The sequence below is a fragment of the Xenopus laevis genome, chromosome 9_10S (assembly GCF_017654675.1).
Source record: "Xenopus laevis strain J_2021 chromosome 9_10S, Xenopus_laevis_v10.1, whole genome shotgun sequence".
Taxonomy (NCBI): domain Eukaryota; kingdom Metazoa; phylum Chordata; class Amphibia; order Anura; family Pipidae; genus Xenopus; species Xenopus laevis.
The window spans coordinates 113957901-113972605 of record NC_054388.1 but is presented as its reverse complement, the minus strand read 5'-3'; the positions used below and the strand labels follow the sequence as shown (position 1 = coordinate 113972605).

The 14705-nt window shown below is 44.3% G+C and overlaps 1 protein-coding gene across 3 annotated transcripts in view; it reads left to right on the top strand.

Moving 5' to 3' along the window:
* The window catches only part of doc2a.S (double C2 domain alpha S homeolog), a 29383-nt gene extending 14817 nt beyond the window's left edge, over positions 1–14566 (top strand). For all 3 annotated transcript variants that reach the window (XM_041578454.1, XM_018240777.2, XM_041578455.1), the window contains 9 exons: positions 368–447; positions 1319–1393; positions 2797–2906; positions 3427–3553; positions 5447–5506; positions 8043–8200; positions 10772–10853; positions 11168–11264; positions 11784–14566. In XM_041578454.1, the coding sequence (XP_041434388.1) occupies positions 368–447; positions 1319–1393; positions 2797–2906; positions 3427–3553; positions 5447–5506; positions 8043–8200; positions 10772–10853; positions 11168–11264; positions 11784–11920 (926 nt within the window). In that variant the 3' untranslated portion in view covers positions 11921–14566. The remainder of the gene's footprint in view (positions 1–367; positions 448–1318; positions 1394–2796; positions 2907–3426; positions 3554–5446; positions 5507–8042; positions 8201–10771; positions 10854–11167; positions 11265–11783) is intronic.
* Positions 14567–14705: the final 139 nt, after the last annotated feature.

The following is a 14705-nucleotide window of genomic DNA, read 5'->3' as shown; positions in this document are numbered from 1 at the left end:
CTCTAGTGTTTAGTGGGCCTTAAATTGATTTTGCTGTGGGGCCCAGTGGCATATAGTTACTCCTCTGGCTTCATTCTCCCATATAATAGTGTCCCGTTCAGAAAGTCTATATAGGTACCCCCCATCCATCCAGTGCTGGGGGTGCTCTCTACTGAGTCCTCTACTCTACTGAGAGTCTGTGGCTGCTAATGGGACTATAAATCACCCGGGGAATGTGGATAAAGTCTCCTCTCTGATGGGTGAGCAGAGCTGTAATATCTCTGTAAAGAGAATGGGGATGTGTGACCCCACGAGTGAAGACCTGGTGGGGGTCAAGGTAAATATGAAAGAGATTAATTGGTTCCTAAAAGGGGTTTCTCTGTTTCAGCGGCGCTGGGAACTCTTGAATTTGACTTGTTGTACGAGCCAGAACAATGTCGCCTGCAGTGCTGCATCCTGAGAGCCAAGGTAGGTGATCTTTGTACCCCCTATTTGTGACTAACTCTCCTGGGGGAAAGGAGGTCTCACCATCAGCACAGGAGGGGTCCCTATACTGTAAGAGCAATTGGTGTTTCTGTGCCCCTCTGTCCTGCTGGAACTAAAGAGCCTTCCTTTGCCACTGATCAAACAGCCCTCGGGGGCACATTCTGCACTTGCCCAGGAATAAGTGGATTCCCTCTCATCCCTATAATCCCCGATAGATCTGCAGCTCTCACAACATAAATCCACGGCAGGTATTACCCATAAATCTCCCCTCTCATCTACAATATCCCCTAATCTTGTTAGTGGCACAGATCTGAGGCTGAGGGCCAATGCCAGAGAGGAGGAATAATGTGCCGGAGTCACACACTGAGACTGATCAGCCGCCTGGAGGTTTAGCCTATTCCTTCCTGGCTCACAATTAACCCTATTGTTTAACCCAATGCAGCCAAGCTGAGCTTACACTCACTTTGTTCTGCACCCGGGGGGAAGGGGGGGTTCACTATATTTGGATTCAGCCCAATGATAAGAATGGGAATGTCTAAGATGGACAGAGTTGTCTGGTCTATTTCATCTCTCGTCTCTCTCTCTCTCTCCGTCTCTCTCTCCCCGTCTCTCTCTCCCCGTCTCTCTCTCCCTGTCTCTCTCTCCTTGTCTCTCTCTCCTTGTCTCTCTCTCTCCCTGTCTCTCTCTCTCCTTGTGTCTCTCTCTCTCCCCTGTCCCTCTCCCTGTCTCTCTCTCTCTCTCTCTCTCTCTCTCTCTCTCTCTCTCTCTCTCTCTCTCCCTGTCTCTCTCTCTCCCTGTCCCTCTCTCTCCCTGTCTCTCTCCCTGTCTCTCTCCCTGACTGTCTCTCTCTCAGGGCCTCAAGCCGATGGATTTCAATGGTTTGGCAGATCCGTATGTGAAGATTCATCTGCTCCCTGGAGCTTGCAAGGTGATAATATCCTACATAGAGGGGCTTATACAAGCACCCTGCCACCCTTCTCTTGGTGCTAATGGGCACGACTCACGATGGCTCTTGGCCACAACACACTTGGCACACACACACACACACACACTGGCTGCACTAGTCATGTGACAGTGAGCAGGGCTTGGACTGTAACCAATCAGAGCATGGTTTATAGAGTGTGGACTGATTGCTCACAGTGCAAATGTCAGAACTAATTGCCAATTGGAATATGTGTCATAGGCTGAAAGCAGCACCTATTGATTCCACTTTATACAGGGTATAAGCCCTGCACCTATTGTTCTGGGGTATCCAGACCAAGCCCCCCACCTGTTCCCATTATCTGTGCCTTGTAATCTCTGAGCCAAACAAGCTCTGGGAACCAGTAGTAATATGGTTTATTGTTCCTTTCCTTTAATTACAGCTCAATTCCAGGCTCCTGTATTGTACTGAGGGCTCGTTCCACCTCTTCCACTTCTTACAGCAATGAATCAGCCCCCATAAAGCAGCCTCTGTTATACCCTCTGTATATGCTGCCTGTCTCTTTCTCTCTAATAACCTGCTCGTGCTCTTCCCATGTCTCTGCAGCACACACTGCCCCCACCAGCTCCCCTTTCTTTTCATCTTCCACTCATTAGATTTCATATCTGCCCAGTGCAAAATAAAAGTGCAGGAATTAATGGGAGATGCTGATGTCGTGTCTACACAAAAGACTTCTTTCCTTCATTTATTGGATTTTTGGGGGGCCAGTCCCCCACAAATCAGTTGACAGATTTCTTTTTATAAGATGTCTGCACTATTTCTAGGACGTGGCACAATATATAGTGTGAATATAACTGATAGGGACATTCACCTTTGAATTCAAATGATGTGTGTTAAAGTGACACTGACACTAAAAATTGTATTTTAAAATATTAAAATATCATACAGGAACATGGGGGTAAGAAAGGCAATGTAAAAGCATCAGGCAAATACTTTTATGGCAAAATTATAAATAACATTCAAAGATAATGTCCAGATAGATATTAAAAATGTTTTCTGGTGTCAATATCTCTTTAAAGATGAGCTCCATCTAAGCACCTTTGCATTTGGCCATTGTATTGCCAGTCCTTTCGGGAACATCTTCCTTATAGTGATGGCACTCAGAATGCCTATTGGGGCAATGATGCTACTATTCCTCAAAGTCGTCTTGAGATATCTACATGCCCAACTTCACATAAAAAGCCATTGGTGGCTTCAGGTCTTTTCGCCACTTCAGAACTTCATCTTCGTCTATTTTGTGGCATCAGGTCTTTTTTCCGCTTCAAGACTTCAACTTGGGCTATTTTCTTGGCATCCAGTCTTTTTTCCGCTTCAGATCTCAAGATCATTCCAGACTCTTTTCCTTCTAGGCCAACAAGCTAAAGACTCGAATAGTGAGGAACAGCCTGAACCCCACATGGAACGAGAGTCTGACATATTGTGGGATTACCCAGGAGGACATGGGAAAGAAGATTCTCAGGTGTGTGAATCCCTAGTTTCAAACTAATAGTTTAGACTGTAAACATCCTAAAACTGATTGAATACCAAATATGTCACAGTCAGAGCATAAAACATGAGCTTTCTTTAGTGGAAGTAGGCCAACGTTTGGAGCTGTGGGTCTCCACTGGTTATTGAACTACAAGTGATTGACAGAGGATCAAAGGATTTGGCCAAATATTACATTTTGCCCTACAGCAACTCCATCTTGTCTCAGTGTCACTATTCTGACCTACTGATATACTGTCATCTTGCTCGGCTTCTGAAATCTGTAGGGAAGAATACAGGACATGATGATAAAATGTAGGAGTTAAAGGGATGTTAAACATAGTAAGATCTGGCCAGAAGGGATTTACCCCAGAGAAAGGGATCAGTTAATGGATGAGCACTGCCAATCTGAATCCTAGATATGATCCATCTTAATCCCTGGCTGCGCTGTACTGGCCATATTGTCTAGCCATGTGGGTGAAAACCTCTCTGATTGTTGCTCCATCCCCTTACAGGATCTCTGTATGCGACGAGGATAAACTGAGCCACAATGAGTTCATCGGAGAGACACGGGTTCCATTGCGACGCTTAAAGCCAGGAGAGAGGAAACACTTTAATCTGTGTCTGGAGAGGCAAATCCCTGTGAGTATCTGCACCATCAAACACCAGTAGTATTCACATAATGATGGAGGGATCAGCTGATAGATACATATACATCTGAATTAACCAGAGGTTTGGGATCTGAACTAATGGGGGGGGTAATTATATTCAAATGTTGGGGATCAGTACTGAGAAACGTGACAGATCCACCGGGGGGGGGGGGTCAGCACAAACAGGAGGGACAGTTCCAGCAAAAGGTTAGGGATCAACACAAACAGGAGGGACAGTTGTAGCAGGCAGTTAGGGATCAGCACCAACAGGAGGGACAGTTCCAGCAGGCAGTTAGATCAGCACCAATAGGAAGGACAGATCCATCATCTAGTTAAGGATCAGCACTAACAGGAGGGAGAGTTCCGGCAAAGGGTTAGAGATCAGCACCAACAGTAGGGACAGTTCCAGAAGGCAGTTTGGGATCAGCACTAACAGGATGGACAGTTCCTACAAAGAGTAAGGGCTCAGCACTAAAAGTAGGGACAGTTCTGGCAGGCAATTATTGATTAGAACTAACAGGAAGGACAGTTACGCCAGACAGTTAGGGATCAGCAATAACAGGAGGGAGAGTTCCGGCAAAGGGTTAGAGATCAGAACCAAAAGGAGGGGACCGTTCCAGCTGCCAGATAGGGATCAGCACTAACAGGAGATATAGTTCCTACAAAGAGTAAGGGGTCAGCACTAAAAGCTGGAACAGTTCTGGCAGGCAGTTATTGATTAGAACTAACAGGAAGGACAGTTCCAGCAGGAAGTTAGGAATTACAACTAACTGGAGGGACAATTCCAACAGGATATAGGGATCAGCACTAACAGGAAGAACAGTTTTGACAAGTAGTTAGAGATTAAAACTAACAGGATGGAAGGTTCTGGCAGGCAGTAAAGGATTAGAACAGTTCCAGCAGGTGGTTGAGGATCAGCTCAATTGTAAATATGAAGAATGTGAAGAATGGTCCAACAATATCATAAAATAACCTGGCTAAACTGTACAGAAGATGATGGAGCACACCTTTGGGTGGGTCTGAAAAGTGTGTGAGTAGTGTGACTTGCTGCCAGTGTTTCCCGGATACCCTTGTGCTGTGGGCAACTCCCTGCAACTCTCAGCAGTGTGTAGTGGCTCCTTTAAGCACCTTAACCTCAGTCGGATCCTGGGTGGCTCCTGGTGCTTGGAAATAACAGCCGTCCAGGTCAATAGTTTCAACCAAATAACTTATTTATCAAACAATAACAGAGGATATGTCTCACAGCAGTCAGGCAGTATAAAGCTTCCAGTACAGTCACAGTAATCAGTAGAAAATATTCACACTTTCTGATATTTCCAGTAGATCCCTATCAGGGGGTAGAGCAAACTGCCTTGGTGATATTCCCCAGCACTAAGGATCCCACGGGGTATGTTGCTCCTTGGCACTTTCCCCATTCCTGAGCTCACCCACTAGTGTCCCTGTCTGGCGGCTTGATCATTGTAAAGGTGCTAATCCCAACTACTCTCCTCATTGGAGACAATCAGAGGCAGTGTATTGGGCCTGATACGGTCCAGACCCACTCCTCTACTCAACTCCCTGCAAGGTGGGATCCAGGAAGAGAACTATGAGCACATGTGTGAGCTCCCTTTTAAACTTTTATACCCTGCCCCCTACTGGGCGAACCTTGAACTACAATGGACCCAAGAAAAGGGACACAGCTGCCTGGGCGAATCAAAGATCCCTTAGGAGTCCAAATAAAGAGGTTATTGAGTAAAACCATACCTAAACCACAGGGTGTTTACAATGACTAAAGACAATAGGTCCTTTTAGAGTTAATTGCAATGTCCTGCTATTTAGTTTTTCTCTACCCACCCATAACTGTCTAACCCTCTTTTTCTCTCTCTGCTGATATTGTCTTTCTCAGCTGGCCTCACCCTCCTCCATGACAGCAGCTCTCCGTGGTATATCCTGCTATCTAAAAGAGGTGAGAACATCGTTTTCTGTCTATTTGATAGCTTAGTCCTCTTGGGAGTGAAACCAAGGCCCCTTTTCCTGAACCCCACTAAAACCTCCCCTTGCTCCACTTTGCAAGATACATGGCTTCAGGGCCTTGTGCTTCCTGCACTTGAGCTGATTTCTCTATTATGGTCTCTCATGGGGTGGGCCTTGAACACAATGTAATGAGCTCCCATTCCATTGGCCTCTGGGGATGAGGGGAAACATATTGAAGAATAACTCTACCATCTTATCAGATTCAGGCCACTGACACCTGCATGACAATTTGTAAGAAAATAGGGAGTGTGGGGCTCTATTCCTAGGTGAGTACTGGGGAGATAATAGATTAATGGGCTCAGGGGAGCTTGGTGGGGCTCTAGTACAAATGAATCGAAGTGTCATGCTAAGTGCATTTAACTACAATGAACTGAAGTGTTCTGACACACACACCATGAGCAGTCAAATAAAAAAATATTAGAAATGATATATTTATAATACACAAAAGCCATGAATATCTTGTAAATTATATCCTTATAAATGGTGAGTTCTGATGTCATCAGTTATAAACGGTGAGTTCTGATGTCATTTCTGTCACATGACTCACTGAAACGTGTGTATTATAATAAATAAAGTACCCCATGTTGCAAAATATGAGGGTATTAGAAGTTACCACGGAGTTCCATGAACTTTATAAAAACCTTCGGTCTCGTGTTTTTATATGGTCATGAAACTCCTCGATAACTTATAATATCCTTATAATTTACAAGAGGGGGTACTTTATTCACTATATATACATGTGCATTGATATTGCTAGATCTCATCCCAGTCTTCTTAATATACAGTGTATATATATATATGGAAAGAAGATCAGCACTCACTGTAGTTTTGGTGAAAATTGTGTTGATTTATTAATCAAGAATCACATCTTATCCGACGTTTCGGTCCCACATGGGGACCTTTCTCAATGTGGGACCGAAACGTCGGATAAGATGTGATTCTTGATTAATAAATTAACACAATTTTCACCAAAACTACAGTGAGTGGTGATCTTCTTTCCATATATGCATTACATTTGGATCGTGCACCTCTGGCTTCATCCTTGGGTTTGAGTGCAGGCACTGTGGGACTATATATATACATATATATATATATATATATATATATATATATATACATATATATATATATATAAAGTGAATAAAGTACCCCTTCTTGTAAAATATAAGGATATTATAAGTTACCGAGGAGTTTCATGACCATATAAAAACACGAGGCCGAAGGCCGAGTGTTTTTATACAGGTCATGGAACTCCGAGGTAACGTCTAATATCCTCATATTTTGCAACTGGGGGTACTTTATTTATTATAATACACAAGTTTCAGTGAGTCATGTGACAGAAATGACATCAGAACTCACCGTTTATAACTGATGACATCAGAACTCACCGTTTATACGGATATAATTTACAGGATATTCATGGCTTTTGTGTCTTATATATATATAACCCCCGAATCCTTCTTGAAAGATGCGGCCAAATACCGAACTGAACCGAATCCGAACCCTAATTTGCATATGAAAATTATGGGTGGAAAGGGGAAAACATTTTTTACTTTCTTGTTTTGTGACAAAAAACCACGCGATTTCCCTCCGCCCCCTAATTTGCATATACAAATTAGAATTTGAATTCCGTTCGGCCTGGCAGAAGGATTCGGCGAATCCGAATACTGCTAAAAAAAGGCCGAATCCTGGCCAAATCCCAAACCGAATCCTGGATTAGGTGCATCCCTAATATATATATAATTCCAGCACTTTTTATTCTATGCTCTATGATCATGTGGCCCCAGAGGCAGGGTCCAATCTCTCTCTAATCTAATATCTAATAATACCGTAATGAGCTCTGCTTTGTCTCATGAGCTATCATTGTCTGACTATGTCCCCTGCTCTTTCCTCCTCGGCTCATTAGCCTCTTTCTCTCTGCTTCGCTTTCCCCTTCATTTGTGGCACCTCCATGGTACAGTCCCACCTCCCCCCAGTCCCTGTAATGTGACATTTCTCTGGATTTTCCTATTTTTATTCCCTGTGCTTGCTTACCTCCTGCGGGGGCTGCAATGAGAGACTGGAGAGGGGACAGGGAGCAGGGATAGGGTGGATTATGGAGAAATTGAATTCATTCAACCTGCTCCCGGCTATTTTCTTGCAATAGGCACAAATCAAAATGTCTATATTCCCACTCAAGCATCCTGTACTAATCTCAAACAATATCTGCACTCCTGGCATTGTGTACTAATCCCAACTATTCTCTGAACTCCCAGCATCCTGTGCCAATCATAGATCCTCTCTGCACTCCCAGAATCCTCTACTCTTCTCTGGACTCCCAGCATCCTCTATTAATCCCAACTCTTCTCTGGACTCCCAGCATCCTCTACTAATCCCAACTCTTCTCTGGACTCCCAGCATCCTCTACTAATCCCAACTCTTCTCTGCACTCCCAGCATCCTGTATTAACCATTGTTCTGTATCCATAGTTGGAGCGTTGCCAGGAGTGGGAGCTGGAGGAGAGGGGGCGCATCTTTCTTGCACTCACATACAACACTGAGCGTGGAGGACTAGTGGTGGGAATAATGCGGTGTGCTCATCTCGCCGCCATGGATGTAAATGGATTCTCAGACCCTTACGTGAAAACGTGAGTAATATGGGGATACTGAGGTCTTGGTGTCATTCCCCTGTTAGTTATTTGGGGCCTGGCTGGTACATAGGGGAGGGCCAATGTCCTCTCTGCACATAGAACAGCAAATACGGCATTACCATAGCCACACACAGAATGACAAGGCTGGAGTGAGTAGCCCATCAGTGTATCTGCAGCAATTCCAGTAGTAGAAATTCTGTTAGGGTTTTAGATAAAAAGGATAAGTGAATCTAGAAGGTCCCTAACCATTGGCTGGAATACAAATGGGAATCCTTTTGGCCAATCACATATTACTTTTCTCCAGCAAAACTCTTGGGGTTCCAGTATCTGGGGGTGCACTGTTGGATAGCACTTTTCCAATAGGTGTTATTTGGGATCTAGAAACACAATAACACCTCACTGGTTTTAAGTATGGTTTTAGGTGCTTATTATCTTGCCCTTCAGTGTCAGCAGTTCCACATCATCAACCTCACCCTCCCCTCCCCTCCTCTTAATCACATGTACACAATGTGCTAAATGTGGAGGAGATGTGTTAATTCATTCTTTTGTGGTGCAGGGCTGTTTATAGTCACTTGCTGGAAAGGCTTTAGATGTGATATGAAACACAGGGTAATAGATTAATATAGACAGTTAACCTCCAGGAAAACAACAATATGAATCATAATAATTACTACACAGACACAGTGGGATACTAGGTCCAACATTGGCATTCTTTCATATGGAAAAGCTGGTTTTCACACACACTCAGAGATAAAGTGAATTAAAAAGAGAGCTGGATACAAGTAATAGAGACAGTAGTGCAAGATGGACACAGTAGTCCAAGATAAAGATATGAGGGCACGATGGATACAGTAGGAGAAGGTAAAGATAGTAAGTAGGGCAAAATGGAGACAGTAGGACAAGGTAAAGATAGTAGGGCAAGATGGAGACAGTAGATCAAGATAAATATATGAGGGAAGATGGATGCAGTAGGAGAAGGTAAAGATAGTAGGGCAAAATGGAGAAAGTAGGTCAAGATAAAGATATAAGGGCAAGATGGAGACAGTAGGAGAAGGTAAAGATAGTAGGGCAAGATGGAGACAGTAGGAAAAGGTAAAGATAGTAGGGCAAGATGGAGACAGTAGGACAAGATAAAGATAGTAGTGCAAGATGGAGACAGTAGGACAAGATAAAGATAGTAGGGCAAGGTGGAGACAGTAGGAGAAGGTAAAGATAGTAGGGCAAGATGGAGACAGTAGGTCAAGATAAAGATATGAGGGCAAGATGGAGACAGTAGGAGAAGGTAAAGTAGTAGGGCAAGATGGAGGCAGTAGGAGAATGTAAATATATGAGGGCAAGATGGAGACAGTAGGACAAGGTAAATATAGTAGGGCAAGATGGAGACAGTAGGACAAGATAAAGATAGTAGGACAAGATGGAGACAGTAGGAGAAGGTAAAGATATAAGGGCAAGATGGAGACAGTAGGACACAATAAAGATGGTAGGGCAAGATGGAGAAAGTAGGAGAAGGTAAAGATAGTAGGCAAGATGGAGACAGTAGGCCAAGATAAAGATAAGAAGGTAAGATGGAGACAGTAGGAGAAGGTAAAGATAGTAGGGCATGATGGAGACAGTAGGCCAAGGTAAAACTAGAAGAGCAAGATGGAGACAGTAGGCCAAAATAAAGATAGTAGGGCAACAGTAGGGCAAGATGGAGATGGTAAAGCTACAATAAATATGACAGTAGGGCAAATTGGAAACAGAAGGACAAGGTGGACACAGTAGGCCTAGATGGAGATGGTAGAGCTAGATATGACAGTAGGGCAAGATGGAGAAAGTATATGGATTAGAGCTAGATAATCACAGTAGGACAAGATGACAGAAGCAACAGTTCATATCAGCCTTAAGGAACTATATAAAGCAGCAGTAAAATTGTTTTACCCCCAATCGAACAGCTACTACAGATCCTGTACTAATCCTGTATCTGGGCTGGGACTAGACACTTTGCTTCCAAATGCATATGGATATAAAGAGCAGCACATCATTATAAAGCGGATTCAAAGACTGTGACCAATCAGTCTGTGCTTATATGAATGTAATCCCTGCAATCGAAAAGCCATTTGTCACTTACATGCAACATGAAAGCTCACATGTAGATAAATGAATGTGTTCCTGCTCAGCAGTCTCCTGTCCCTCAGGGAGAGCTGACCTGTTTGTGTCTCATGCAGAGACAAGAGAGGACAATATCATGAGGTTCATCCTGGATCCCTGGGGAAAGCAGATAAACACAGAAATAAACAGGGTCTCCAGGGATTGGCTGCCTGTAGGGGTGGGGTGGAAAAGCAAGGAGTGACTGCTCATAGCTCTTGCTCATAGTTGTATCTGAGCAACTCCCAATGGCCAGTAGTTGGACTTAATATTAGTAATGATTCCCTCATCCCTGTCCCTTATTGTTATGGGTACAGAATCCTCCAAGGAAACGGTGCAAATCGAGATATCTGGGGACATATCAAGTAGCCACCTTGCCCTGGGCTTTGACCTTGCACACTCTTTGGTTCCAGGCCTGACTCTGTATCTAATGCTTTGCAGGTATCTAAAGCCAGATGTTGAGAAGAAATCCAAGCACAAAACAGTTGTCAAGAAGAAGACTCTGAATCCAGAGTTTAATGAGGTGAGAGAGCAGCAGAGAGGTCTACTAGGGTGGGAGCCCATGGGGGTTGTTCCCAGCACCCCAGTAGGCTAGTCCAGTTAGGAATAGCAGGGTTCACAACAGGGCATATAATGCCTTACAAATGTGGGCTGTGGAGGAGAACAAAGCAAATAGTGGTGTGTTGTTATATCATTATATCCTAGAGAGCAAAGGCAATATGGCGGCATTGCTACAGGTGTGCAGAAACACTGGGGGGTTTTATGATGAAGACTTATTACTCTTTGTGGGTGTTGTGCAAAAGGGGAAATAAAGAATGCACCTTTCTAATTGGCCAGGAGTTCTTCTATAACATCAGTCAATTGGAGCTGCAGAAGAGAAGCCTGGAAGTCACGGTGTGGGACTATGACCTGGGGAAATCCAATGACTTTATAGGTGAAGTGAATTTCTGCCATTCTTGTAACACAAATGCACTAAGTATCATGTCAGCTCAGTTACCCTTACTCCCCAGTTCAGAGCAATCAGACCAGCCATTAGTAGAGGTCCCTGTGACCAACTGGGGCCCTACAATGTAAAGCACTTTTTAACATGGCACGCTAGGGGCAAATGTTCCATTTCTGCAAGTGCCCCAAAGAAACAATCACAATCATTGTATAGGATGCCCCCTGCAGCCATGTGAAGGCGCTGATTTGGGATGACTCCCCATTTACATAGACTGCCCCCGGGTGAATTTGTGTTTAATATCCAGGATAACAGAGGGAGGCGGTACAATCACACGTCTAATCTCCAGAGCACTGACCCAACATGACTGGTCCTCTGAGAAAATGGCACTTGTGCCTGCCAGCTGAGCCATTGGGGGAGGGGCATGGATAATATATTAACTTTCAATAGAAGTTGTTAAATTGCATTTATACAGCCAATGCCATTATTCCTTACCTGCCTTTTGCCCCACAGGGGGTGTGACCTTCGGGATGAGCTCCAAGGGCGAGTGTTTAAAGCAATGGATGGACTGTCTCTCTTCCCCCAATAAGAGAACTGAGCAATGGCACACGCTAACCAATGAGCTTCCAGGATCCACGTATGCCGACTGAACAACACCTCCGGATTGGAGAAAGGAGCTAAGGAACAACCAATAGGAAACAGGAAGGGGCAAAAGTGACAATTTCACTGAAAACATAAAATATCTAGAATTTTGGCTCATCACCTTGAGCTCAGGCCAGAGACCAAATATGGCTATTCAATCCTCCTTTCACCTTTCATACACGACACCAACATGCTTTTCTATTCTGATCCTTGGAGGCCATTTTGTATTTTTACATGGACATCTCAGGCGATGCAACTGATCTTGTCTCCACAATATTCCTCTCTCTCCCTGGGATCCTCGCTGCTTAACAAGCCTATCATGGGTAATCTGGGCTTACTATTAACTGTACAGCCATGTTATATGTGCTGCTGGCTTGATGGCTATCCTTCCTTCCCTCTGTTATTGGAGTACCAGTGAAGTCCCAGCATCCGCCCTGGGAGTTATAGCCTAACAGCTGGGGCCACACGCTGGGGGCCCTTAGATGGAGCCAGTCCTCAGGGCTGAATCTTGTATACTGTATCCTCCTTAATAACCAGTCTACCAACAACCATGCGCCATATATTCCTCGTGCACCTTGCACTTACTTCTACAGGCTGAGCCCTGATAGGCTTCTTATACAGGGGGCTCAGGGGGACTTGTATTTTGCCATCACAAGTTAATTGTGGTATTTAGAGTCTGTCTTACCCCCTGTAAGTTTTCAACTGGGAGATAGCCATAGCTATAGGATACCTTCTGCAACTCCCAGCATGATGAGCAGGGCATGTAGGGGGAGCTGGAGCCCTGAAGTTTGCCTGTCCCTGCCCTACAGATCATAAAAGGGAAGAGTAACAGGTGTTTGCCCCATGTTTAATAACCAATTGCAACCAATCAGATTTAAGCAAATTCTACAAGCTGATTGGTTGCAATGCATTACTGCCTCCATAGCAAACATAGCGCACAAACTAATATGGGGCAAGGCACCATTTTTTAGCCCCTTTCAAATTCAGCTTTTGTTGGACATAACTTTCGTACGATTGCTGTCAGGGGCAGAACATTGTCTAATCTGTTCTTTTACCACTTTATTTGATCTGAATGGTTAGTGGCAGGTCGGGAGATGGGGAAGTCTGATTGTTCGCGGATTTGAACGATCGGATCTTTGCGTCTATGGCCAGCTTAATTCCCCAACCTCTTTCCTGTAGTCTGCGACGGTAACAGAGCTTTGTAGTAACATTCCACCATTCCAATATGAAGTTTATACAATATGCACAGGTACGCCCCCTACTGTCAGACAGGTGGGTGTGCAAAACTCAAAAATCTCTACCTTTGTTTACAATTAGTTGTAATCAATAATCAGGTTCCTGGGCAATGCCCGATCAGCCTGAGAGCTCTGCCCTTTCCAAAATGCTCATTTTGTATCCAGAAGAGTGGGATTTGTCCTTAACTGGCTAGTCTTTAAATTCATTCACTTGGGCTTAACATCTCCCAAAAAGGCTCACACATTCCCGTGGCACAGCATGGTGTCGCACTCGCACCTTAAAGAAGCTTCTTATGGCAGCTGCCCCTTGTGACCCAATTTACCGACTATTCCTTTGATTAAACAGATCCCCAGTCACTTGTTCATGTTGATCTGTCACTAAAATATCCCCTACATCTATTTTGTTGTTATCTGTACTTTTTGCACTTCAATACTTGTGTGTATTATTAATTGATTTGTGCCACCAGTCACCGGAATGTGATTGCCCAACTGGCACGTATCTATGTATGAGAATAGCTCAAAAGATGTTTTCCGAGGGTTTTAGCTGCATTCCTATTTAATACACAACAGTCACCTGGTTACCCAAATCTGAAATCCATTTGTGCTGGAGAGGGAAGACGGCTGAAGGGATGCACATATGGGGCCCCGTGGCCCTAACACACACACAGCTATGCACAAGCAACTCACTATGGACTATGCACACACTTGACACATTCACTATTTGCACGTTTCCCCAATGTTTTGTGACTTCTTGTTTTGTATATTTGGGGAATGTTGTTTTCTATACAGGAGATGCATCGGTGCTCGAGATTTGCACGTAGGCACTGCGTTTATGCAATGTTTTTGTGTCTTTTTTGTAACTTTATTACTTCTAGTTTATGATTGGAATGCACTGCCAGCTAAAGACTGTATACACCATCCAACTGAAGTCCTTTGATAAGTTGTTGGAGCAATTGATTGGATGTGGTGATAGGACGGTGTATAAATTCTCCTGTTGCCTAATGCTGGTCTTCAGGGGTCAGGTGGGTGTCCAAGAGGTCGTGATGAACAGTACAATGGATTGTCCATATATAGGAAGATATTCTATGGTGGTGAGTGAAGGCCAGGGCAGGTCATACTGAAGGATGGAAGCAAAAATCAGTACTCACTGTCAGCGCTGCCGATATTCCATACTGAAGGATGGGTCTTCCATAAAGGAGCCTTTTGTATGTCAAGATGAAGAGTCAACACTGAAGCATGATGTGTCTCTGGGTTACAGTGGTGGAGCTGGGGGTGGGTTGCAACACTGGAGGGGAAGTGTCTGTGTTTTTTCTGTTTGTGCAATGTTGGGGGTGGGCTGCAAGGGAGGCTGCTCATCCTGTAATTGCATGTTACAGCCTCCTCTTGACTACTGCACTCAATAAAGGCAAATCCACCTCAGCTGAGTCTCTGTGCAACGTATTTACTACAAGCCGGGATGAGAAAGGGGAGTAGAAAGTACTTTCTGAGCTCCAGGCTCCCCTATTTCTGGGGCCACAGCAGCTGTGCATAGTGCCTCATACCAGGGTCAATTTGTTAC